Source organism: Limulus polyphemus, unplaced genomic scaffold (assembly GCF_000517525.1).
Source record: "Limulus polyphemus unplaced genomic scaffold, Limulus_polyphemus-2.1.2 Scaffold4941, whole genome shotgun sequence".
NCBI classification, from domain to species: domain Eukaryota; kingdom Metazoa; phylum Arthropoda; class Merostomata; order Xiphosura; family Limulidae; genus Limulus; species Limulus polyphemus.
The window spans coordinates 18,122-44,787 of NW_013670551.1; the positions used below are offsets into that span (position 1 = coordinate 18,122).

The 26,666-nt window shown below is 34.9% G+C and overlaps 2 protein-coding genes and 1 long non-coding RNA gene across 3 annotated transcripts in view; all 3 read left to right on the plus strand.

Moving 5' to 3' along the window:
- Positions 1 to 725, plus strand: part of LOC111088989 — a 3,637-nt gene extending 2,912 nt beyond the window's left edge. Inside the window, exon 3 of the long non-coding RNA XR_002613372.1 lies at positions 640 to 725. This is a non-coding gene — a long non-coding RNA (uncharacterized LOC111088989). The remainder of the gene's footprint in view (positions 1 to 639) is intronic.
- The window catches only part of LOC106471888, a 21,727-nt gene extending 7,509 nt beyond the window's left edge, over positions 1 to 14,218 (plus strand). Inside the window, exons 2-4 of the mRNA XM_013932513.2 lie at positions 5,818 to 5,882; positions 7,178 to 7,472; positions 10,404 to 14,218. Of these exons, the coding sequence (XP_013787967.2) occupies positions 5,818 to 5,882; positions 7,178 to 7,472; positions 10,404 to 13,714 (3,671 nt within the window). The 3' untranslated portion in view covers positions 13,715 to 14,218. The remainder of the gene's footprint in view (positions 1 to 5,817; positions 5,883 to 7,177; positions 7,473 to 10,403) is intronic.
- Positions 14,219 to 23,701: 9,483 nt separating this feature from the next.
- The window catches only part of LOC111088990 (SH3 and multiple ankyrin repeat domains protein 3-like), a gene marked incomplete at its 3' end in the record, with an annotated part of 35,009 nt that continues 32,044 nt past the window's right edge, over positions 23,702 to 26,666 (plus strand). The window contains exon 1 of the mRNA XM_022400499.1: positions 23,702 to 23,867. The remainder of the gene's footprint in view (positions 23,868 to 26,666) is intronic.

A 26,666-nucleotide genomic window follows, 5' to 3' on the forward strand; every position in this document is an offset into this window, starting at 1 on the left:
GACGCATTGACACACCTGACAAAGGCCAACGCCCCCCCCCCTCAAACTTTTTTTTACCCTCACTGACCCCTGGTCTATTGTTTCGTGGTTGTAGGCATTGTAAGAATGTGATAATGTAACATTTATGAAGAACGGATACTGTTGAAATACAAGGCGGATCTGAAAACAAGGGCAGACCAATATCTAGAAATTAAGAAAACAAAAAAACAAAAAAACTACTGCCTGCTGGGGTTAGGGGTGGAGGTTACTTCATTTTCGGGAAATGGGAAAATAAAACATACATAAAATATACAATAACTTTAGTCATTCTACTTGTAACTTTGTTATAACATCCATTTAATCTAATGATCCGTACTCGATAATCCTGGTCTAGTGATTTTTAGGGTTACTGTAATAGTATTGAAAAAACGATCGTTATAAATGTAACCAATTCGTAGTGTATATACAACACAGAAAGTGATGGATGACTATGATCAGACTGATGACTAAGTTAGTCTGAGAGTGAACTGAGATGGTAGCTAATATTTGTTATGTGGTAATTCGTGTGATTGTTTAAATAAACGTGGTTAGAATACTAGCTAAAGTTGGTCTGACAGCTAGTGTTAGCCCAACTATATTATTACCATAATCAATTCTGAGTTTATAAACATAAATGAAATGACGACCTATATATCCAGAATGTAACTTTATTAGATCAATATTTCGCTATTTCAGCTTCGTCAGGAGTAATGATATCCTATAGCGAAATATCAACTAATAAAATTATATTCTGGAGATATAGGTCGCGATTTTATTTAAGTTTACAGAAATGTTTCACAATAAACTCCAGTTTGCGTTAAAGATAACAATTGTTAGTTTAACTGAGTTCGAACAAAGTCAGTGTTGGTCTAATTGTTGTATGATTATATACAGTAGTCTAATTGAGATATGAATGAAAAGTTTAGTCTAATTGTTGTATGATTATATACAGTAGTCTAATTGAGATATGAATGAAAAGTTTAGTCTAATTGTTGCATGATTATATACAGTAGTCTAATTGAGATATGAATGAAAAGTTTAGTCTAATTGTTGTATGATTATATACAGTAGTCTAATTGAGATATGAATGAAAAGTTTAGTCTAATTGTTCTATGATTATATACAGTAGTCTAATTGTTGTATGATTATATACAGTAGTCTAATTGTTGTATGATTATATACAGTAGTCTAATTGAGATATGAATGAAAAGTTCAAACTTATAGGTGAATAATGACATATTTTGATTAAAAGGTTGGAGAAAAACGACTTTAAACTCCAGTTAATTATAAAATAACTTTATATTTGAACCAACGTTTCGCCTCTGCGGCTTCATCAGGTTTCAAATAAAACGTTCTTTTATAATTATATGGAGTTTAAAGGTCGTTTTTCTATAACTTTATAATAAAAATGTACAAATCTCTCCAGCATGCACTACACGTTTTAAAAGACAACAAATAATGACATGATAACTTAAATTACATCATTTCTTTAACTAAGTGCAGTGATTAATTTCTGAGTGATCTCTCTGAGATCGGGAAATTTTTTTGGATTTTATTATTTTTATATAAAGGCAGAAACATTATACCCAAGTTTGAAACTGCTTCTGTTATATTTAACTTGTGTAGTCTGCGTTATTATTCGCTCCAACATACCCCAAGTAACAGCTTCAATAACGTTTAAACTAATGTTTTCCAAAATCAAAACTTATTAATTGTCAGAAAGGTGGATGACTTCAACCAGGAGCGGGAATTTACATTTTGGGAGCCCTGTGCAAAACTTCGGTTTGTGGCATCTACACTTCAGTAGCTAATCATACTGAATACTACCTACTTTGTGATTGGTTTGTAATAACTTTCAGGCGGGAAAAGCTTCTTTCGCCAGATGCAACTAACATAAGTACCGTCAACAACATTTAATATACATTTGATGAATAGTTACATAATTCATTTTGTATATTTTTTAACCTTGTTCTTGTGTTAAAGTTTCTTGAACTCTTGTATGGAAGTTTAGGAGCCACGATCATGGTTCTAGAAGCAACATCACCATTCATTTAATTTATAAAGTCGAGATCAATTTACTCCAAACCAAATTGGAAAATCTACAATCTTTCAACTTACCAACGGATCAGTTCAGCACTGCTGTCCGGCCTTCGCCGGTTTATTCTTTTTGTTACACATAATTTAATAATTTGTTGATATGAACATCTTGAAGTGAAAATGAAGATTATATCAAGTATTTTCGATACGATACATCTTCTTCAACACTTAACTCTTGTTATTCTAAGATGTTAAATTAATAAATGACATTTATATATTAATTTTTCTTACGAAAGCAAAGTGTAGTCGTACCGTTGTTGTTCGTCTTAACATAATGAATCACGTAAGCCTAAGTCAAAGGTTTTAATTTTTTCACCACTTTAAGCTTAAAACAAAATGACAGTAAATCAACTTAAAAATGTTTATCTTTATTATATATATTTTAGACATTATTAAATTACCAAATATCACGATTTACGAAGTTTTATGTTTATTATTGTAACATGTTCTATCGTTGGGTGGGTTCTTTTGGATTTTCTGGTAAAAAGAATGCCAAGTTCAGTTCACGTAAAGATAATGAATTAGTTGTTTTTTTTCTCTAACGATTGCTACAGCCTTCTTTCACTTACAGTTGTAGGCCTAAGTGCACATACAATGTTTCAATAGAAATTCCAAGAATAATGGTAAGTACGCCTGACTGAGTAACTCAAAAATATACTTACTTATAGAATTTTCTCGCTAATCGATCAAGAAACTGAACAGACACGATAAATCTCATTTCTAACACTAAATAACTTTTCTGTCACTGAACACATTAACTCACTGAATATCTATTGATTATTTGTTCACTGATTCTCGTATTTATGCGGTACTCCTATATCTACATACTTCTTGAACTATTCAGATGATTACATCATCATCATCATTAGTTCCCTCTAGCAAATATCTAAATCAAATATTAAAAATATTGCTTATGACATATTATTTCAAGACGACCATATTTTGCAAACCATAACCAGATACACTTTCATAAATATAAAAAAGTTGGACAAGTTATAATTATTATAATTCTGGGTACAGGCAGTGCTGGTAAAGCTTGCTGTATTAGAAACAGTTGTGATTTTCTGATGACTTTTTTTAGGATTTTATTGTCCTAAAAAGAAAATAAAGACGTTTTATGATATATTCAAGATAGTAGCTTTGACAGTTCCACCAGTGTCGTTACGTGACGTTGCTGTCTATATCTTTGCTTATTTTAATGAAACGAGCTGAATGTTTGTTTCTGATGTATTCCTGCTGTAGATTTTATAACAAATATAAGATATGAAATGAAAAGGCATTTCGGGGCGATTTTTCGAATCGAGGCCACTTTTTGGGACATTTTTCTCCCAGGGACAACATTCGATGTTCAGTTTTTTCTACGACAACAACTATCCTTTAACATAAATAAATTTGGAGTTTATGTGTCAGTGAAGTTCAACTCGACATAAAGAAACAACCAATAAAATATCAACAGTAAATAAATTAAAATGAATTATTCAACTTTTTTTTTTTAATTACCTTTTGCAGTTGATGAGATCCAATTTAAGTCTTTAATTGTCCTTCAATTTAAAGACTATTCAACACATAACATTTTTTAGTTGCTGTAAACTTTTGAAATTACATTTGAATTAAAACTACCTTAAAATATCAGTAATCGTTGAATTAGAGGTAATTAGTAGAAGTTGCCTACAATTCATAAAATACGCCGTTCTATATCTTATATCGAACTAACTACATAAAAACAACTTTAATTTGTGGTTCAAAAAGTTTCAAATACTTCCTTTAGGCAGGGGTTCTTAAACTTCCTTCTCCAAAGACATATCATGGCATTAGGTGTCCCACCTGATGATCCCACCCTTATAAACCCATAGAAGTGGTATATGTTTACTACTATGTTTTTATCACACAGTTACTTTTTTTTTAATTGCGGATGTTTATGGGATGTCATGATCTTTTAGAAGTGGGTATTAATTTTGGCGTTGCGGCTCCCTCGCCTCTAATTTGTGAATCTTTGCCTTAGGATCGAATATGCTATGTTAAGTAAAGATTTATAATAAATTATGCTTATCATAAGGCATTATGTTAGGCCTATCATATCTTTTTTAACACTGCTTTCTTAATTTAGTCCTTTAGGAATTTCGAAGAAGTAGAAGAGTCTATAATAGTATTTCGACTATTACTGTATTTGTTTCGGATTGAGCAAAACGCTTCGTCGGCAATGGATATGACGAATATAGTTCGGTTGAAATATTATTATTATATACTCTTCTAATTCTGGAAAATCCCTAAGGGACAGATTAAGAATGTAGTGTTAAGAAATATAATAAGTGTAACATAATGTCTTATGACAAGTATAATTGATTATAATTACGCTTCACCAGCCTGTAAAAGGCGTTTACACCATAAAAATAGTTAAATAAAGATTTGTTGAACTTTATATTTTATTATATTACAATGTTTCTGGTTATTATGTGTCAAGAAAGCTCGGATGTCGATTCTATTAAAAGTGCACCTAAATATAAATGTTTTCTTTCATTTTGCTGCCTTAAGACAGTGTGAGCACCTGTCTTAGATAGTTGTTAAAACTGTTTTTTTCCTCCCCCTCTGGCAGTACTTTTATACTTCATCACGACAACCCTCGGATTGGTTAATTACTGCAAATATTAATCTCTTGTCCAGATTGGTCTGGTGTGTTTTATTGATTAGCATTCCGAACTGCAGATCGCAGAATCCAAGCCTTAACGCCATTGAACAAGGTGAATACTTTCAGAGCAGTGGACGTTCAACTTCGTTATTTAGTCCAAAAAGTCGGACAAAGCCACTGTGGCTGCGAGTACTGCTGTTTGGCTGTCCTTCTTTGGGTCAGAAGTTCAAAATTAAAAATGGCTACAGTTGAACTCTCGAGGTCTGTGACTTAACCGACCGTTTAGCCTATATCTCGCATAAGTAGCCGTTCGGTTTGAAGAATTTAATTCCAATGTCTTTTTCGATATGAAAAGAAATCCAAAGTCACTGAAATGTAATGGGAGTCTAACTGACACGCCAATTTAAATAGTGATTATCATCTAAATACTTATATATATCCAAGTCAACCTTTGGTAATATAACAGGTACCTTTCTAAAACATGGCCCGGCATGGCCAGGTGGTTAGGGCGCTCGACTCGCACTCTGAGGGTCGCGGGTTCGAATCCCCGTCCCATCAAACATGCTCGCCCTTTCAGCCGTGTGGGCGTTATAATGTGACGGTCAATCCCACTATTCGTTGGTAAAAGAGTAGCCCAAGAGTTGGCGGTGGGTGGTAATGACTAGCTGTCTTCCCTCTAGTCTTACACTGCTAAATTAGGGACGGCTAGCGCAGATAGCCCTCGTGTAGCTTTGCGTGAAGTTCAAAAACAAACAAACAGATTGTCTAAAACATAAACTGGTTCAATCATACACGTGACAAGATTAACGATTTTTAATAATAAAGTCTTTGAAACCAATACCTGATCCAATACCAGTAGTTTCGGTCTGTGTTCTTCCAAACATACACTGCTGTACGAGTTTAACTGTCACCTTGATTTTCCCTAGGAAATTTTACTTCTATACTTATCTTTTTATCATCTGCGAGAAAATAATAATTTAGCTAAGAATCTGTGCACTTAAACTAGTTTTGTCACATATTCAAATATTCTATAAAAGTTAGTTAAATGAGTATTAATTAATACATTTTTTCTTAAGTAACAGGTATATTGCTCCTACACTCGGGGAACAGTCAGTTAACAACACATCTAGAAATTAAACAGGTAAGAAAAACTATGGTTTTAAAAATGTTTTATGATTTCAAAGCCAAACAGTTGACAAGAAATCAAGAAACGGTTGACACCCAATATAACGCTAATTTATCACAGTATAATATAAGTTTTTTTATTACTGTTAAAGGTAGATAAAAACTTATTTAAACAACATTGGGCTCTCTTGATAGCCCATGAAGTATCGAGTAGACAACACCGTGCTATCCCAATAATTTGAAGAAAACATCAATGGGTCATCCCAATTACTCGTAGATAGATAACACTGGGCTATTCCTACAATTCGTAGAGTACACATCAGTGGGCTGTCCTAATAACTCATGGAATAGACATCAATGGGCTATCCCAATAATTTTTGGAGTAGGCAACATTGGGCTATCCCAATAATAGCTGAAATAAACAATATCGGGCTGTTCGAATAATTCCTCGAGTAAACAGAACAAGGCTGTCCCAATAATTTTTGAAGTAGACACCACTGGACTATTTCACTAATTCAAGGAGTAGACAAAATTGGGCTATCACTATAACTCTTGGTTTAGATAATACTAGACTACTTCAGTAACTCGTGGATTAGAGAATACTAAACTATTCTAATAACTCGTGGAGTAGTTAGTGCTGGGTTATCCCAATAATTATAATAACTCGTGGAGTAGGTAGTACTGGGTTATCCCAATAATTCTAATAACTCGTGGATTAGGTAGAACTGGGTTATCCCAATAATTCTAATAACTCGTGGAGCAGGTAGTACTGGGTTATCCCAATAATTCTAATAACTCGTGGATTAGGTAGTGCTGGGTTATCCCAATAATTCTAATAACTCGTGGATTAGGTAGTACTGGGTTATCCCAATAATTCTAATAACTCGTGGAGTAGGTAGTACTGGGTTATCCCAATAATTCTAATAACTCGTGGATTAAGTAGTGCTGGGTTATCCTAATAATTCTAATAACTCGTGGAAAGCCCAGGATTATTTTAATACAGTTCTTGTAGGTATAGAAAATAAGGCAGTGTGTATCTACGCCACACATTGAACGAAGAGAAGAACTGTTGTGTTCTTTAATTGTTTTATGTAGAGGATAAATATTATAGGCAGTTATTTAACTTTTATAGACCATTCAATGTTAGTTTATTGTAACGTAAAAATAACTGAACTTTCTACAATTTAGCAAGTAGAAGGCAGTTGATGTACTGGAAGCTGTTATAGGTTAAGCTCAGATGATAGATACTTACCAATGTATGTAGATTAAGAACCTAAAGCATTATTGGTTTTTCTTTTCTTTTCAAATAAGGCACCCGCTAATGAGACAGCGAACGAGTGCACTAGTCTCCAAGATGGCGCTTATACTGATTACCAACAAGCCTGTAGAGCGTTTTTTGTGTGTGACTCTGGGAAGAAGTACAAGTTCTGGTGCGGGGATGGAATGATGTTTAATCCCGAGTCTGCATGTGACTCCCCTAATTCTGTCAAGTGTCTCGCTCCAAAGACGGACGTTTCACAATCCTTGGCGGAAGATTGTTCACGACAGGAGGACGGTGTGTACACAAGCTACAGTAAAGACTGTCAAAGTTTTTATTTTTGTCGAGGTAGGCCTGGTTTGTTCGATTTCTGCGATAATTAGATTTTTTTATGTTGAATCAACATATTATTATTTATTTTTACTATTATTATTTATCACTTGTCCTATTTAGTTTTTTAAAGTTTCTCCTTTTTTGACGATGGTTAGGGCGCTCGACTCGTAACCTGCGGGTCGCGGGTTCGAATCCCCCGTCCCACCAAACATGCTCGCCTTTTCAGTCATGGGGCGTTATAACGTGACGGTCAATCCCACTATTCGTTGGTAAAAGAGTAGCCCAAGAGTTGGCGGGGGTGGTGATCACTAGCTACCTTCTATCTAGTCTTTCACTGCTAAATTAGGGACGGCTAGCGCAGTTAGCTCTCGTGTAGCTTTGCGCGAAATTCAAAACAAACAAAACATTTCGTATTTATTTATCCAATTTATTACATCTCCATTCCCTTTGAAGTAGCTAAGCTAGGTTAGGTTTCATTAATCAATCATAAGATCTGCCAAGTCATTTGGAACATTATAAAAAAATAATCTGACGGACATACCGTTCAAGTTGGTCCCACTGTGGCACAGCGGTATGTCTGCGGACTTATACTGTTAGAAACCGGGTTTCGATACCCGTGGTGGGCAGAGCACGTATAGCCCTTTGTGTAGTTTTGTGGTTAATAACAAACAACCATTCAAGATACGTACTCTAAGGAGAAACAACATCACGTGACTTCTAGGGAAAAAAATGTCACTCATAAATTTTCAGATTGCATATTCATATCTAAAGATCCAGATTTTCTAATGTAATAAATTTCCCAAAGTTCAGAATTATAAGTATTTATAGTTTTATGCACACATAGGCCAAGGCAGTTGAATTTTTTATTAGCAATTTTTTAAAGTTCATTTGAATGCCTCCTGGTAGTCAGAATTGTTTTGTTTATTTAGTTTCTGATAAATCTCTGTGCAGTTAGATATATAGAGATAAATTCAAATAATGATGGTAAACTCTCAAGTTCCCCGCTTTATAATTCATTATATTTCCCTTGACAAATTTATTTTCCCCATAACTACTATGTTTTTTTATATTTCTCATGTAGTCAGAACTTTGAAGTTTCAAAATGTTCTCTCTCTTTTTTTTGTAAACGATTTTTGTTGTTATTTTTTGTTTTTTGTGAACGATTGTTGTTGTTATTTTTTGTTTTTTGTAAACGATTGTTGTTGTTATTTTTTTCTTGTAAACGATTGTTGTTATCATTTTTTTGGTAAACGATTGTTGTTGTTATTTTTTTATTGTAAACGATTGTTGTTATCATTTTTTGGTAAACGATTGTTGTTGTTATTTTTTGTTTTTTGTAAACGATTGTTGTTATCATTTTTTTGGTAAACGATTGTTGTTGTTATTTATTTGTTTTTTTTTTTTGGTAAGCACAAAGCTACATAATGGGTTGTCTTTGCTGTGTCTACCACTGGTATTGAAACCCGGTTTTCAGCATTATAAGCCTTCAAACTTACTACTGAGTTACTGGGGGACAGTGTAGTTGTAGTAGCTCCTTTTGGTAGCAGACTGAATTTTGTTGTAGGTTTGGTTTGGTTTGAATTTTGTACAAAAATGCACAATAGCTATCAGTGCTAGCCATCCCTAATTGAGCAGCGATAGACTAGAAGGAAGGAAGCTAATCAACACCACCCACCACCAACTATTGGGTTACTCTTTTACCAACGAATCGTGCGATTGGAAGGGTGAGCATATTCGGTGGCAGAGATTCGAACCCACGACCCTCAAATTGCGCTTTAGCCACCAGGCCTATATTTTTATAAAACACTTTGATGATTTTTTTATAGTTATACTCGAGTTTTGTGTATAAACAAACCTAAAAACAAAACCAAAAAACAACTTAAAAGCTTTGAGGAAAGCACTTTTTAAAAACGAACTCTTGCACGATGCTGTTAATCACTCTGACTTCTGTAAAACAGTGTTTGAGCAAATTAGATATTACAAAGAATGAAGTTTTATCATTTTCAGACAAAGTTTTATTGGCTGTACAGAGTATTTTTTTTTTATTTTGTCACAACGAGGCTTAACTAACATTGTCAGGTGAGATATAACAACTGTTTTTGTGTCTTACCTGACGATGCCAGGTAAACCTAGTAGAAATGTGCGACTAAATAAAAGTTTTACTCCATATAACTAGTAAAACTTTGTCTGAAAAAATGTTTGCTTCAGTTATACGTCTCTGATTTGTTGAACGTAAAACGCCCCTGAAGGAAAACATTTTACGTTGATACGAGTTGACCATTTTCGTTGCAATAAATTCGATATTTAGTTACACCAGTCTACTTTTTAATTGCCCCCCAGTGACACAGCGGTATGTCTGTGGACTTACAACGCACGAAACGGGGTTTCGATACCCGTGGTGGGCAGAGCACAGATAGCCCATTGTGTAGTTTTGTGCTTAACAACAACAACTCTTTCTCCTTCATTTTACCTCAACAATTCAACTTCATTTAGAAATCGGGTGACTGATGAACTAATCATAAAGTTACGTTTATCTATAATCTCAAAGTCAAATGTAATCATTATCTGATAGTTAAGGAGAGAGAGGCTTTTTTATGCAGGTAGACCAATATTTCTCAACCACCGGTGCGGAGACAGGTGCCGGTATGTGGGATTTCACGAAAACAAGCAAACACTGACAGAATATTCATATGTAAATCGTAATGGTTTTTGTTGTACTTGAATTTTAGTGGTCCGCGATAGTGCAGGGAGGCCACGAGTCGGTTCCTAGTGTCGGAAGGTTTGAGAAACGTTGATGTAGACTACTTGATAAGTAGATTTGATAATATTTCTAGGTTACTTCTAATTTTATGCAATTTGGAAATAAGGTAATGAATTTCATGTATCTGTGGCCTAACGAAGCTAAGTTACAATTTTGTTTACATCTATTTTTTTTCTTTTTTACAGGTGGCAGAAAATTCGAGTACAGCTGTCCAACTGGTAAGCGTTTTGACTGGAGAAGGGGACTCTGCAGATCATCAAAAGAAGTGACGTGCACTCGTTTAGACTGTCTCAACAAAACTGAAGGATTTTATGCTGACATTACAGAAGACTGCCGGAGGTACTACAGGTGTGACAATAATGAAGTACAAGAATTTATTTGTCCGGCCGGAACAGTGTTCAACGAAAAGATTCGAAACTGTTCCGACTTTTTAGAGACGGAATGTGGGGACCCCCACGACTTTCATTGTAATGGACTTCCGGATGGTTACTATCCTGTTTACACGAGAATGTGCCACGCGTTTCAAGTATGTGAAGGGGGGATTTCCAGAAAATACTCCTGTCCTTACCCCCTTGTGTTCAACCCGGACTCGTTGGCATGTGAAAATTCTGAAGCTAATGTGTGTAAGTTTTCTCAGACGCTGGACTGTAAAGAAAGGCCAAATGGTGTTTACCCTAAATACGACAATGGTTGTCGAGAATTCGAAGTCTGTAGGGACGGTAATCTGGTTCAACTGGGATTCTGTGCAGATGAGAAACTACTTGATCCCGCTACTGGGACTTGTCAGCCTCGTTCGCAGGTAGTCTGTGCCCCAATCCAGGACCCGGACTGCGATGATCGTTCAGATGGTTCATACCCTGCTAAAGACAGTCAATGTACTTCATTTTATGTTTGCATTAATCACCGGAAAGTAATTGAATCATCTTGTCCGCCCTCTACACTGTTTGATTCTGTAAGTGGATTGTGTTTGTCATCGAAGGTTATCAAGTGCCAAACTACTGGAACCACATCTTCCACCCCACTTCTTCATTGGGATATCTCTCATTACGGTTGTGAAGGCAGGTTAGGGCTTTATGCAGATTTTCTTTCCAGCTGTCAAAAGTTTCAAGTCTGTGCCTATGGTCAACAAAATGTATCTAATTGTCCAGAAAAGAAGCGATTTAATCAGATAACAGGACAATGTGAAAATGAAACAGCAGTAGACTGTCGCGCCCCCGCACTTCTTGGAACATTTTTATGTAAAAAAGGCGATGAAGGAATTTATGTAGATGTTAATAGTGGGTGCAAGAAGTGGCACGAATGTTGGGGAGAAATGGGGGCAACATATCGATGCCCCAGTGGTCAAACATTTAACCCAATTTCTCGATCCTGTGATTCTGCCAGTGAAGCCAGTTGTGGTCAAGTTACAGCACGCAGCTATAGATCACATGCCAACATCTCTAGAGTAGTTAGAGCTAATCTTGTACCCGAATCCAGTTTTAACTGTAGTGGCAAATCTAATGGAATTTTTGCTCTCGGGGAAAGAAATTGTAGAATGTTTCACGTATGTACAAATGGTCGAACAGTTTCATTCATGTGTCCTTCTGACCTGGTATATAACCCAAATCTCGAATCCTGCGACGACCCCGCGGCCTTCACGTGTGAAAGTTTGGCTGACAAGATCGAACCACCACAGTTAGAATTCTCCTGCAGACGTAAATCAGATGGTTATTATCCAGACTTTCCAACAAACTGTACACGGTATTATATCTGTAAGGATGAAAGAAAAACAACAGTATTTTGTCCTGAAACTTATTTGTTTAATGCTCTAACAGAGAGTTGCGAGTCTGGTGACGATGAGAATGTGAAATGTAGCCCATCCGAAGTGAAAACTGTGCAAGACAACACCCAGAATGATACCCAGTCCACAACACACCCATCAAGTTATATCCCGGAAGTAAGTAAAAATGCTGAGAATATAATACCTTCAAAGCCAAAATACAAAACATTTTATGGAAATGAAGGGACAACAGCGCATGTCAGTGATCAAGGTTTCAACGCTAATAACGAAAGACACGTGAACGCTAACAGACGAGATTTCATTCAACTTGATGACAAAAGATCTTATAGTCAACAATTTTCAGGAAATGTAGAAAGAAACTTGGAAAATCAGTATAGAAAAAACAGAGAAAAACCTTTTCACACGAGCAGCCAAGAGTTCAATCCTGGCAATGAAGGATATTCATATACTGGAAATCATCGTCGCACCTCAGGTGTAGAAAGATCTGGATATCAAGGTCTTAGCGCTAACTTAGAAAGACCTGTATATACTACGAATCAGGAATTCATTTCAGACCAAGAAAGATATCCACACACTCAGAGTAAGAAATTCAATCCATATGAAGAAAATCCTTCACACACTAGAAGCCAGCAATATAACCCAACTGAAGAATACTCTTTGTATACCGGGAACTATCGGTTCACTCCAGACGAAGAAAGGTCTCTCTACACCATGGAACAGAGATCTAGTCCTGGTAAGGACAGATCGTATTACAGCAGGAGCCAGAGTTTCCTCCCAGAAGAAAAAACTACTTTTTACACAGGAAACCAAGGGTTCAATCAATATGAAGAAAGACCTTTGTACATTGGAAATGAAGGCTTCAGTTCAGAAGAAAATCAAAGAACATTGTACAATGGGAACCAGAGATACAGCCCAGCTGCAGAAAGAACATTTTACAATGAAAGACAGGCATACAATCCAGATGAAGAGAAAAACGTATATATCAGTAATCAGTGGTCGAATGTTGATGATGAAATGTCTCTCGCAACTAGGGCCCACGGTTTGAGTTCAAGTGAAGAAAGTAATTTTAACAGTTGGAACGAAGGCCTATGGACAAACGATGAAAAAGCTATTCAAACTCCTTTACAGAAATTTAAGAGAAAAATTGATGAGCGTTTTTATACATCAGATCAGCTCCCTGATTTGAAAAATGACGGTACCTTGCAAACCCGGAGAACACCCCAAAGTTCAAGAAACACAAGTCCTGGTCGACATTATTTATCGGAAAAAACCTTACCAGAACGAGTAAGACAAACTGATTATTCATTTAGACAAACTCAAAATGACAATTATTATCTCGAAGTACCAGAAAGTACAGAGAAAATTAAAGAAACTGGGATTCCTTTCGTAAGGGAAAATTTAAGAACTAGAAATAGACATGACACGGATGATGGCTACACAAGATTGCTGCAAAGCAATGAGGGCTCTTCCCAAGGAAATTTAGAATTTGGGGATAGACTTCCAGGGTCCCTTGAAAATTCTAATGCTCAAGTTTACCAAAAAGAAGAAACAAGTTTTCCCGAGGTTCCCATGGGCAACCCTGATCGAAGTCATCAGGAGAGGTTTTCTTCTTGGGGTCCCAACGAGAGGAACCTTGGCAACTTTGAAAATAGCGGTCACATAGGTATTTCGTCCAGATCTTCTAGAAGAGACTATCCACACTATATAGACCAATAAACAGGCAAACTTTGCACCTAATGTTCTTACGTGAGATTGCACAGTCTGTACAGACGAAGAAGGAAAAACTATTTTTGAAGTTCCAAGCAGAAAATACCCATGGCTTTGAGACGAGAAAAGTTAGGAAGATTTTTCTACTGAAGCAGAAGATACACATTTTAGATAAAAACAATTATAAAATAATTGTACGTATAATTCATCCTATAAACACCTGAAAATTATTTTGAATTAACGAAAAAAAAAAAAATTACTCTTGACTTCCGAAAGGTTAACTTTTCAGTAAGCTAAAAATATAGACTAAATGGAAGTTTCTTTCAAGCGATATAAAGAAGAAACATGGTGGCATCCTAGATGGAAATGGGTAAGAAATTCTGCAATCAGCACTTGCTCATTGTGAGTTTTGTATGCTTTGTTAACCACGCCAAATAAGTAATATAGTTTGAACTTTATATTTGGTTAGCTATGGTCATCGCCTAGGTATATAATTTTAAGTTCTTATTTCGTAGGTAGCTTGCTTTGATCAGAAGTTAATATTATATATTGTCTTTTGGATGAAATGTAAAACAAAAATTAAAACAATATATCATGGAAAATCTTACTTCGTTTTTAAGTTACGTCTTTTGATTGATCATCAAATCTATTAGCACCGACTGAATCTATGCCGTGTCTGCTTCTGAAGTTTTATTGACATGGAAAAAAATTCCCTGTGATTTGACGAGTGCTGATTTATAAAGTACACACCTAACAATAATTCTCAAACGTATTTTTGTACTCCTCCCTCTTAATGAGGACAAGAAACAAACAACAAAAAAGCACACATCACCTAGCTAATGTTAAATAACTTTCAAAGAGTTATGAAAGAAGCTTTCGTATCATTATTTTAATAGAAATGTGGATGGCAAATTTGTAGAGAGCATTTAAACTAAAAAAAAGGTGTTTTTTTTGTAGCTGAATTAATATATTTATGCCACAGGACAGTAAGTTAACGCAACTCAAATATAATAATATAATCCTGTAATAGCAATCTGTTGGTAAGCAAAATAAAGTGTCTTAATAACAAGACAAACTCTTAGCATTTCACTTGGACAAAAGGGGAAAAAAGATGGTTATTTTAATCCTTTCAATACGACTGTTGTATTTTTAAAATAGGAAAGACATAAGAATGTATAAATGACATAAGATATATGTATAAGGAATGCTTTCTGCATTTTTTTAAAGTTTTTTCTCGCGGAGGGTTACTGAAATTTCCATATAAAACGTATGTCCCTACGGTCATTGCTGTTGGGTTATATGCGTCCAAGCAGTTATTGTTGTTGGGTTACGTGTATCCAAGCAGTTATTGTTGTTGGGCTATATGTGTCTAAGCAGATCTTGTTGTTGGGTTACGTGTATCCAAGCAGGTATTGTTGTTGGGCTATATGTGTCCAAACAGGTATTGTTGTTGTGTTACATGTATCCAAGCAGGTGTTGTTGTTGGGGTATATGTGTGTCCAAACAGGTATTGTTGTTGTGTTACATGTATCCAAGCAGGTTTTGTTGTTGGGTTACGTGTATCCAAGCATGTATTGTTGTTGTGTTACTTGTGTCCGAGCAGGTATTGTTGTTGTGTTACATGTGTTCCAACGAGTATTGTTGTTGGGTTACAGCTGTCTATAGAAACTTGTTATATATACACGCTATATAATAGAAACATGTTATATATACACTTTATATAAAGAAATATGTAATATATATATATACATTCTATATAAGAGAAATATGCTATATATACATCTATATAATAGAAACATGTTATATATACACTCTATATAATAGAAACATGTTATATATACACTCTATATAATAGAAACATATTATATATACACTCTATGCAATAGAAACATGTTATATATACACTGTATATAATAGAAACATGTTATATATACACTCTATACAATAGAAACATGTTATATATACACTCTATACAATAGAAACATATTATATATACACTCTATACAATAGAAACATGTTATATATACACTCTATATAATAGAAACATATTATATATACACTCTATATACATTCCCTGAGACTAAAGTTACTCAAGAATATCTTATAATCATAATTTTATTTCTCCAATTCTGAATAAAAACGTTAATTACTCTTACAAGATATACTGATTCACACAAAAACACAGTTTGAGGAAGCTTTGGCCACAATCTATCAAATGCAATAAAAATGAACATTTAAATTGTACCCTCAGCTATAACATGATCAAAATATGTTTACCGGATATATGGGTTCCACTAGTCCTGCGCAAACATACACTGGGATAAATATAACCCAACAGTACTGAAAGGGTTAAAACTAAACTAATAGGAACAATAACATCGAAACGTTTGATCGTAGTTCCTTAAAGTGTTAATGTTTTATTATCTTTTACGTATTTACACAAACTGTTGTAAAAAAAAAAAAACTTCCAAGTATTTTCTGACGTAACTAGTGGTACTTTTAACCAGAACGGCAAGTTTTATGACACATGGGCTGAAATGCTCAAGGCTTATCACTCTCTAGTTTTGGATAATTGTTAAAACCTGACATCTGCCGATTCACGAGTCATCTGTTACTTGAATTATTGGTTCATTGAATCACGTATATTAATTTTATTCTACAACTTTAATAAGACTTAAACGAGCTGTGTATTACTTTAACAGAAAAACAGATCGTTCCAAATAACTTTGCAAACTATGAGGCGATGAGCTATTTAAGGTTTTATATTTGATTTTTTTATGCATACACATGTTATGCTTTCATTTTTTGGTTTTCCGCTTAATCGGTTGGTTAATCTAGCCCTGTTTATGAAATATATATATATATATATATATTTACCTATACCAAATATACAAAGTTTGTAATTGTATAATTTATCTATAAAGTTATGGGCTAAATTTTAAACAAGAGGGAATCCTCAATAGCCTCGGCTGTAATTATATCTCAACTCGGTCAAAAGATGGAGGCACGAGTTAAAAGTTTGTGCTTGAAAAAAAATAAAAACACTCAGAGCCATTTGATGAGCCGCTATGCCGCGGCTAAAAAGTTACTTCTACACATCTGTTATTGAAATTCTATCGCATTCAGTATAGAACAAATACCAGAAACAATGAAAACATTACGAGTGTTTTTGATAAAGGAAAATGTAATGAAAAATAGTTTAAAGCTGGAAAACAATTAGTGTTTCGACTTGTGTTTTTTTTTCAAATCATCTTATGTGCTATGTTGCTACATACACGATAAAAACTCTTTGCACTGGAGTTCACTTGTTAACGTTTGTTTGTAGTTAAGACTACACAATGGGCTACCTGTGCTCTGATCAGAAACCAAATAGGTTTTCCTATTTAATATTAAATGGTGTTTTTAGGTTGGAATCTTTGGCGAATGCAGAAAGAAATGTGACTAGTTTGATCTTCACATTTACCATTTCTTTCCCAAATGTTTCATTTTACAATTGATGTTACTTTCCACCTCATTGATCATGCTATTATAATGTTTCTACACATTATAGATGTTTTTTTTTCTTCTTCTTCAAACTTCTTTAAATATTATGTCTCTTGCATTTAACTCTTCTCTTACCCCTTGGCGAAGGAGTGGTAAAAAACGCCCATAAAACCACAAAATGCAAAACTGAAAATTTTTATGTATCTCCCCAAAAACCAAATGAACCTCCATACCAAATTTGGTGAAGATCCATGTACAGGAGGTGAGGTAATGGTAAAAAACGCAAAAACGCTCATAGAAACCGCAAAATGTAAAACTGAAAGTTATATATACCCCCTAATGGACCTAATGAACCTCCATACCAATTTTGGTGAAGATCCATCTACACCCTGTGAAGTAGTTACAGACAACAGACAGTTCTATTATATTTATATAGAACAGGGGTCACCAAACTAAGGCCCGCGGGCCGAATCCGGCCCGCCGCTGCACTGTGCCACAAATGAGCTAAAATATAATTATTTATATGGAAATATCATAGATTGTAGATAAACTTACTATGTAAAAAATATTAAAATAAGAGCAAGTAAAAATATCCAAATTTGTCGAATCTGGTTTTTGCATCTGACAGTAATATAAGTTTTAGGAAAATCAGTGAAATAAAAAATTCGACAACTTTTTGCGACTTTGGATATCAGAGTGCTTTTAGTGTAAGTACCTGTAATGAGAGTTCATTCCTGCAGTCGCCTCTGATAACTTAACTTCCAAGTATTTTTTTCGTAATTTTTTCTCCCTCTACTTAGATATAACTGAACTTCCAAGTATTTTCTCTCCATCTACTGAGAGATAACCGAACTTTCCAAGTATTTTTCCTTATTATTTGTTTCTCCATCTATTGAGAGATAACTGAACTTCCAAGTATTTTTCCTTATTATTTCTGAACTTCCAAGTATTTTTCCTTATTATTTGTTTCTCCATCTATTGAGTGATAACTGAACTTCCAAGTATTTTTCCTTATTATTTCTTTCTCCATCTAGTGAGAGATAACTGAACTTCCAAGTATTTTTCCTTATTATTTCTTTCTCCATCTATTGAGAGATAAATGAACTTCCAAGTATTTTTCCTTATTATTTCTTTCTCCATCTATTGAGAAATAAATGAACTTCCAAGTATTTTTCATTATTATTTCTTTCTCCATCTATTGAGAAATAAATGAACTTCCAAGTATTTTTCCTTATTATTTGTTTCTCTATCTATTGAGAGATAACTGAACTTCCAAGTATTTTTCCTTATTATTTGTTTCTCCATCTATTGAGAGATAACTGATAACTCTATCAGGATAGAGCTGATCCACTTCTGTCAGATACTACCTGGCTGTCAAAGTTGTCATTTTTGGTTGACATCACATCCCACTTGAATGAATTGAGCTTGAAACTTCAGGGAAAAGATAACCTTATCTGTGATCTCTACAGAATCATCAAAGGATTTCGGAGAAAGCTACCATTGTTTGAAGCACAACTGAAAGGAGGAATCTTCTCTCATTTTCAGTGTTTCAAAGAGTTTCGCGCTGGAATCGCAGAAGACGTCAACCTCGAGTTTCCGAAGAAGATTATTAGTGACTTAAATAAGCATTTTTTGGAGAGATTTTCAGAGCTCGACAGAATTGAGAGTGACATTCTTCTGTTCCAGAATCCGTTTGATTGTAACCTTTATGACGTGCCAGTCGAACTACGGTTGGAGCTCATTGATTTGCAAGCAAATGACTTGTTGAAGGAGAAGCACAGAGAAGGAAAACTTGTTGAAGTTTATCGCTGCTTACCTGATGATGAGTTTCAAAGTTAAGAAATTTGCCTCTGGTATGGCATCAGTGTTTGGAACAACTTATGTCTGTGAGCAAACATTGTCAAAAATGAATTATGTGAAGTCAGCACATCGAACGAGGTTGACTGATAAACATTTGAAAGCAATTCTCTTGTTTGGATGCAGCAATGTCCACAAAACATCTCACTGAAGACTAGTGCTTTCATGGGTCGTACGTACATGATATTAAAGGTAGGTCATCTGTTACATTTTGTTTCATAGACATAGGCCTAAAGTTGCATATCTGAAAAGTCCTACATTCCTTATCGTGTTTGTAATTTTTATTTCGGTATTGATTATTAATTATTTAGAATTGTGTGTATATAATTTGAGGAATATAACTCCGTGGTAGTTTAAATAGTAGTTGTGATAGGATTTTTTATCATAAACCTTAGCCCTATTGGTTTTGGGCGCTTTATCTTATTTCGGCGTTTAAACCGTAATTTTTAGGTTATATGACATAATTTGAAAAAATACATTCTGGTATATGTGACGGAAGGGCGGGAACCCACGGTTTCTTTTGTTTTGTTGTTTTTTTTTTCGTCATTTTTTGATGGGTTGGGCATAGCTAATGTTTGATAATCCCTGCTGGCCTGATAAGCTCTGATAGTGAGCGAAACGCATCGTCGGCAATGAATATGGTGGGCATTTCTTCTCGGAAAAACCCTATGGGACCGAAAAAAGAATGTAGTTTTTAAAAATACAATAAACCTAATACTATCATGTTATGGTAAACGTAATTCATTATAACCATGTTTAACCAGCAAAAGGTGTCCACACCATAACAATTCGAAAATGCCTGGCCTAAACGTTTTCAAGCAATCTGATTTAAGAATATAATATCGACATGAAAACTTACGAAAAAGAACTATAAAGGACAAAAATATAACCTCGTAATTTATCACAAAATATTTTTAGTAATATAAAACACTTACAAACTCTCTGATTAATTATAGCTCGAAACACTTATAAAGTCTAATCGAATTTCAAGCAATATCCAACCGAAAAGTCCACGTTTTTAATACAATTTTTCAGTTCTCTTTTATTTTTATACGCGTACTTTTTATTTGACACCAGACAATGAGATAAGAGCTCGGCGCGTGACATTTATTAGTTATTAACAAAGCATCTGATTAACTTACTTACGCAGAGCGCTGACTTAGATACTGTTCTAGCAACGCTTATTTGCATATGACAGCCAACTTATTTACATAACTAAAGTTACCATGACAAAGACCCTAGCGCCACCCAGCGTCTGTCATTTCGTCTTAACTGTGAAAGTCGTGTTATAATTAACAGTGTGAGTTGGTATCATGCATAATTAAGTGAAGTTAACAAGCAGTTGAACTAATTGAAAGAGTATAAGGTACGTAAAATATCAACATAATAATAATAATAATAAAAACAAAAGATAAAGGAACACCGCAAAGACAAAAGCTATCTTTTTCCCCATGCATGATGAATTAATCTTAAGCTATCTTTTTTTTTCGTAATTGTGCATTAAACTTTTTGTACTGGCACAGCGGCATGTCTGCGGACTTACAACCTTAGAGACCGGGTTTCGATACCCGTGTTGCGCAGAGCACAGGTAGCACTTTTTGTTGCTTCGTTTTATTTATTTATGACTAAATGTAAGGTAAACAGACAGGTTTGAATTTTAGTAGACAATAATTCAGACTTAGTAAATGACAAACTCAGTTTTTTTTGTTTTTTATTTACGCTGATAAATTATGATTATAATTATCGAATGCTGTTTACAAACATTTTGTGAGATTGGACAATAAAAATTAATTGAGCAAATTACACATTTATATTTAGAAACTTAATTTCTTCCTTGTAATAATATATCAACGCACGACTCTGTAATTCATAGGTGTATATTTGAAAAATCTTATTGTTTCAGAAAGTTAAATACTTAAAAAAACAGTTTTTAAAATAACTTCTAATTAGAATGAGTGCATAATTATTTTTTATAATTCAACACAGAATCTGAAATATTTACTAATGTGAAAACAACATTTACGGGCATTACATTTACAGTGATGCTGTTGGTTTACTTTTAAGGATATATAATAATGTATCTTTCCGAGCTTTTAACCTAAACTAAAGGATGTAGCTTCAGGGAAAGTCTGTACGGACGCATTCCATCTTTACAAAATGCGGAAATCTAAATGAGGCCATGGCACTTGTCCAAATCTAGTACATATGTTGGTTTCCTTAAAAGTTTTTACGAAAGTTTCCCGAATATGTCCAATTGAAAATTATTTTCTATTTTTAAATTTTAACATGCTACTTCAAATTGACCTGATGTAATAATTCTACAGAGGAACACGTTGATATTACTATAATATAAGAAATCTACTTTTAACATTAACACAATTACGATAAAGTTTAGGATAACACACGAAAAACAAGGTAGTATTAGGTCTTTCAAGGCTGTCTCTGCACACCCACCCTTCAAAAAAAGTAAATACTTAAACCCAGGGACGCCATTAGTTACCGAAAAATAGTTGAAACATAATTTCATTGTTATAGTTTACGTAGTATAAATTCGGGGCGCTGCATAATACATCTAGGGCATGAACCCTGTGGGTCAAACCTATATGTAAATAAATAGGTCTTTTCCTGGCCAAATCTATCAAACTAAAGCACGTAAAAAATATTATAAAGCATGAATTAAAACACAATTTGATAAAAGGACCTAACACGTTTCAGCAGGGTATGGTTTCCTTCTCTTGATGCATGACCAGGTGGTTAGGGCGCTTGACTCGCAATCTGAGGGTCGCAGGTTCGAATCTCCGTCCCACCAAACATGCTCGCCCCTTTCAGGCCGTGGGAACGTTATAATGTGACGGTCAATCCCACTATTCGTTGGTAAAAGAGTAGCTCAACAGTTGGCAGTGGATGGTGATGACTAGCTGTCTTTCACTGTTAAATTAGGGACGACTAGCGCAGATAACCTTCGTGTAGCTTTGCGCGAAATTCAAAACAGTCAAACAAACTCATTCTGGCTTGCCCTGGTTCCCAAGTTAACCCATATTCCATTGTTTTCCAATGAAAATTGAGTAAAAAGGATATATCAGTCTTGGAAATCCTATATCCTTGACCTGAACATATCTTTATGATCTGAGTGTTTGTATATTTTGCGTCGGAAAGAGCTGTTACATACCATTCTTAAAAACGACCAGTTTTCGGTGGCGTCGCACAGTCTTCAAAACGCCAAGCAATGCCAAAATGTAGTTCTGATACATTCCGTCTCACTGCGACTTTATATCTGTTGTGGTTGTATTATTTTTTATACAAGTAGCCCCCCCCCCCACGTGGCACAGCGGTATGTCTGCGGACTTACAACGCTAGAATCTGGGTTTCGATACCCGTGGTGGGCAGAGCACAGATAGCCCATTGTGTAGCTTTGTACTTAATTACAAACAAACTTATACAAGTAATGATCAATATATATATATATATATATATACATATATATAACTTTTATTGTTTTAGGAAATTGAAGCATAGCCATCTGTATCTTATCTGAAATCCTCCTTTGTATGTTATTATAATATACAGCAACACATATTTTATAGTTAACCTAGTGTAACTCTGTGACTTACCACGATCATCATTGTCGATGCGATGAGGAAATTTGCAAGCTTAAAATTAAATTCCGAAAATAAGTTTTAATTTCAGTATTTGTTAATTTAGAGTGTTACACTTAATAAGCGATATTCGGTGCCTTTATTTATTTATTAAAACGGTAAAAATGGTTATTACTATCCCTTTTCACCTGTACATAGCACGTTTTCAGTAATCACGGTAAGATGTCGCCACCTATCTATTTGTAACTAATAACAGAAAATATGAAAAGCAAAAAAGTATCATACGATTTCAACTAAAAATAAGTATGGAAAAGAAACAACGTGTAAATCAGCTAAAAGATAATTTTTCTGTCACAATATTCGTAACCCTTACCTGCCTTCAGAATATAATATTAAAATAAACTAGAAAAAGAGATGATACACGCACTCGTATGCAATATTTTTCTCTGGGTAATCCATAGCTTATATACGTATATATGAAAATGGCGTTTAATTCATTATAGAAAGATTGCGAACCCATCAGATATTTCCCTTTTTGAAATATTTTGTAATAGAATTAGATTTTAAATACTATCCTTAACGACATAAAAAGTATCACCAAATAGATATAGTTGTGCAAAAAAATTATAATGGCCAAGAGTTCTAATATTGTAGAGCATGGCTTAAAAGGCTGTCTACATCAATCGATATACAAAAACTATGATTGGTTATTTATTCTTACGACTGCGTAGAATGACATGTGAACCGTATACTCATATTTTACTCCGAGAAATATCTGCTGTAAAAACTCTAGTAAATTTAATTTTTAATGGTTTTGTTTTTACTTTTTCCATTAATGGACGTGTAAGTTTTTGAATAAAAAAGAATTCACACGTGCTTCATGATATATCGTGGTGGCAGCACCAATATAAGATTAATAAGTATAGCAGGGTTTAGTTTCTGCATCGTTACATGTGTATGTGTATGTGGTTGTTATGGTAACCTGGCCTAGGTCAGTCTCTCCCGATCAATGCCAACACTGCAGCGGATCCGCCATTATATCTCAGTCCACGGGGTAAGTTGCTGGCACGAGCCGACTGAAATCACTGATAGCCAGTCAAGTATGGATGTTACGTAGTTTGGTTAAAAGTGAGGCACAGGTTTTTATAGGTGAATTTTCATCGCTCTGAGAAGAGTCTTCGTAGGAAGACACCTATTATAACGAAAATTACTCTCGTTCACCAATAGTAAGTTCATCGGCGTCCATTTTAATTACGTATAAGCCTTTTTCTTTGTCAGTTGCATTTTTATTTTTTTATACAAATGTTAATCAATTGAGTGTTATTAATTCATCGTCTGATTGCTATAAACCGTGGACCACTTGCTTATACCTGATGGTGAAAATCGAAATATTATATACTGTAACCAGTCGTTTTCCTGCATACGACACAGCCCTAATCTACTATGTGTAAATTCATTTTTAAACATGTTTACATTATGCGTTTTACGTAATTATTCAAGCTATCATTATTGTTTAAACTGGTATATCTACTTGGTATTGTTTCAGTATTATTGTCCTAATCATGGTATAGTTGCTCTAATTACCTTTAGATAATTAACTCTCTTCAATTTATTTGAGTTTCTCCTTCGTTTCGACTTTGTATGCTACACTACGGTGGTCACAGCACGAAATTATTTAATAAATGTATAGACACATACAGACACGCATGTACACTTACATCTACACACACACGCACTCAGATGCATACATATAGACGCACATACATATATATATATAAATATATAGATAGAGTGAAATTCGCTAGTAAAAAGAGATAAAAATAAAACTAAATACATTTCCAGTCCACGTTGACAAACCAACTTCGTCTGTTGTCCTCAAACTGTTAAAAGTCGTTAGTTTACAAAGCCGAGAGAAATTGGGACTTAGACAATACAAAAGGATATATCAGTCTCGACTGCAAATAGTGAAAGAAGGTAAAAAAATAAAATTAAGCTAGAAAAATAAAAGCATTTTATTTTGCAAATAGACTAGTACATAGACACACTGATACAGTGTTTAGTGAGAAATATTAACATGTTAGGTTTCACGTATACTTTGGTTTCATTCAGTTTTTTTTTTAGGAAATACTTCTTTACGCGTTTGTTTGTTAGCCTGTTATTATTAAGGATATTTCAGTGAGTTTGATCAAGATTTAGAAGCTCATATCGGATAAGAAATGAGCATTTTATTCTTAACTGAGGGGATAATTTTTTAGATATACGGTTTTGGAGACGTTATATACATACGTTAAAGTATTACTTAATTTTTTTGCAAAAAGATGTCGCCTCGCTTGTTTGCGCTTCACCTTTGAAAAGGTCGTTTCATTTCGAGATAGAAACGGTAAAACAATTCTTTCAAAGTTTTTGACACCCGATGTCACGTGCAAGTGACAAATATGCACAATAAAACGTTTTAGTATATGTTTGAATGTATTCCATTAAGATGGGCCATAACCTGGAAAATATGCTAATGATGCGTCATTTTAAAATCCTGAATTTTGATGATTTATATGGTAGAAGCTTTGTTATCGGTACCCTTAGCATGGATATGATGAGTTGTGGTGACGTAATTACTTGGAATTACGTGGTATGTTTCTGCGGGTCGTGGGATCGAAACTAGCTCCCGAATATGTTCGCCGTTTCAGCCGTGGGGGCGCTATAATGTGAGTCAATCCAACTATTCTTGGTAAAAGAGTAGCCCAAGAGATGGAAGTGGGTGGTGTTGACTAGCTGCTGTCTTCCTGAGTGGTGTTGACTAGCTGCTGTCTTCCTGAGTGGTGTTTACTAGTTGTTGTCTTCCTGAGTGGTGTTTACTAGTTGCTGTCTTCCTGAGTGGTGTTTACTAGTTGCTGTCTTCCTGAGTGGTGTTTACTAGTTGCTGTCTTCCTGAGTGGTGTTTACTAGTTGCTGTCTTCCTGAGTGGTGTTGACTAGCTGCTGTCTTCCTGAGTGGTGTTTACTAGTTGCTGTCTTCCTGAGTGGTGTTGACTAGCTGCTGTCTTCCTGAGTGGTGTTTACTAGTTGCTGTCTTCCTGAGTGGTGTTTACTAGTTGCTGTCTTCCTGAGTGGTGTTTACTAGTTGCTGTCTTCCTGAGTGGTGTTTACTAGTTGCTGTCTTCCTGAGTGGTGTTTACTAGTTGCTGTCTTCCTGAGTGGTGTTTACTAGTTGCTGTCTTCCTGAGTGGTGTTGACTAGCTGTCTTCCTGAGCCATGTATTCACTTAATTCACACATAGTTTCTGAAGGAGTCATGATTACAAGATGTCCTGATCAAGTGAGTTATAAGGATCATGGATATTTAATATTGCTTTATAACCATTAGTTGACTACAACATCTTTTTTTTTTTACCATGAAAACTAAATAAAGAAGTTATGGCTGTAGCTTTACAACAACAACAAAAGAAAAACTAAATTTCCTGCTTTATTTACCTGTAGACAATTATTTGCAGACGAAATAAAAAACGGAATATTTTAACTCAAAATGCATTTTCAAAATAGATTTCATTTCTCGACAGACACATATTTTTTTATTAAAATACTACCTATTTTTTGAGCATAAACAAAGAAACTATTTTTTTTATCTTTTGAAATATAAACAGGTAGAAACCTGAGTTTTATCTCGTTTTGAAAGACTAAACGTTATAAAAACTGGAAATGCTATCAGGGGAGTCCGCAAGGGGGGCACTTGCCCTCCTGGATTATCTAACCAAAAATTAAAAGAATTTGTTTTGAATTTCGCGCAAAGCTACGCGAGGGTTATCTGCGTTAGCCATCCCTAATTTAGCAGTGTAAGACTAGAGGGAAGGCAATACCACCCACCGCCAACTCTTGGGCTACTCTTTTACCAACGAATAGCGGGATTGACCGTCACATTATAACGCTCTCCATAGCTGAAAGGGGGGAAGCATATTTGGTGTGACGGGGATTCGAACCCGTGACCCGCAGATTGGGAGTCGAGCGCCCTAACCACCTGGCCATGCCGGGGCAA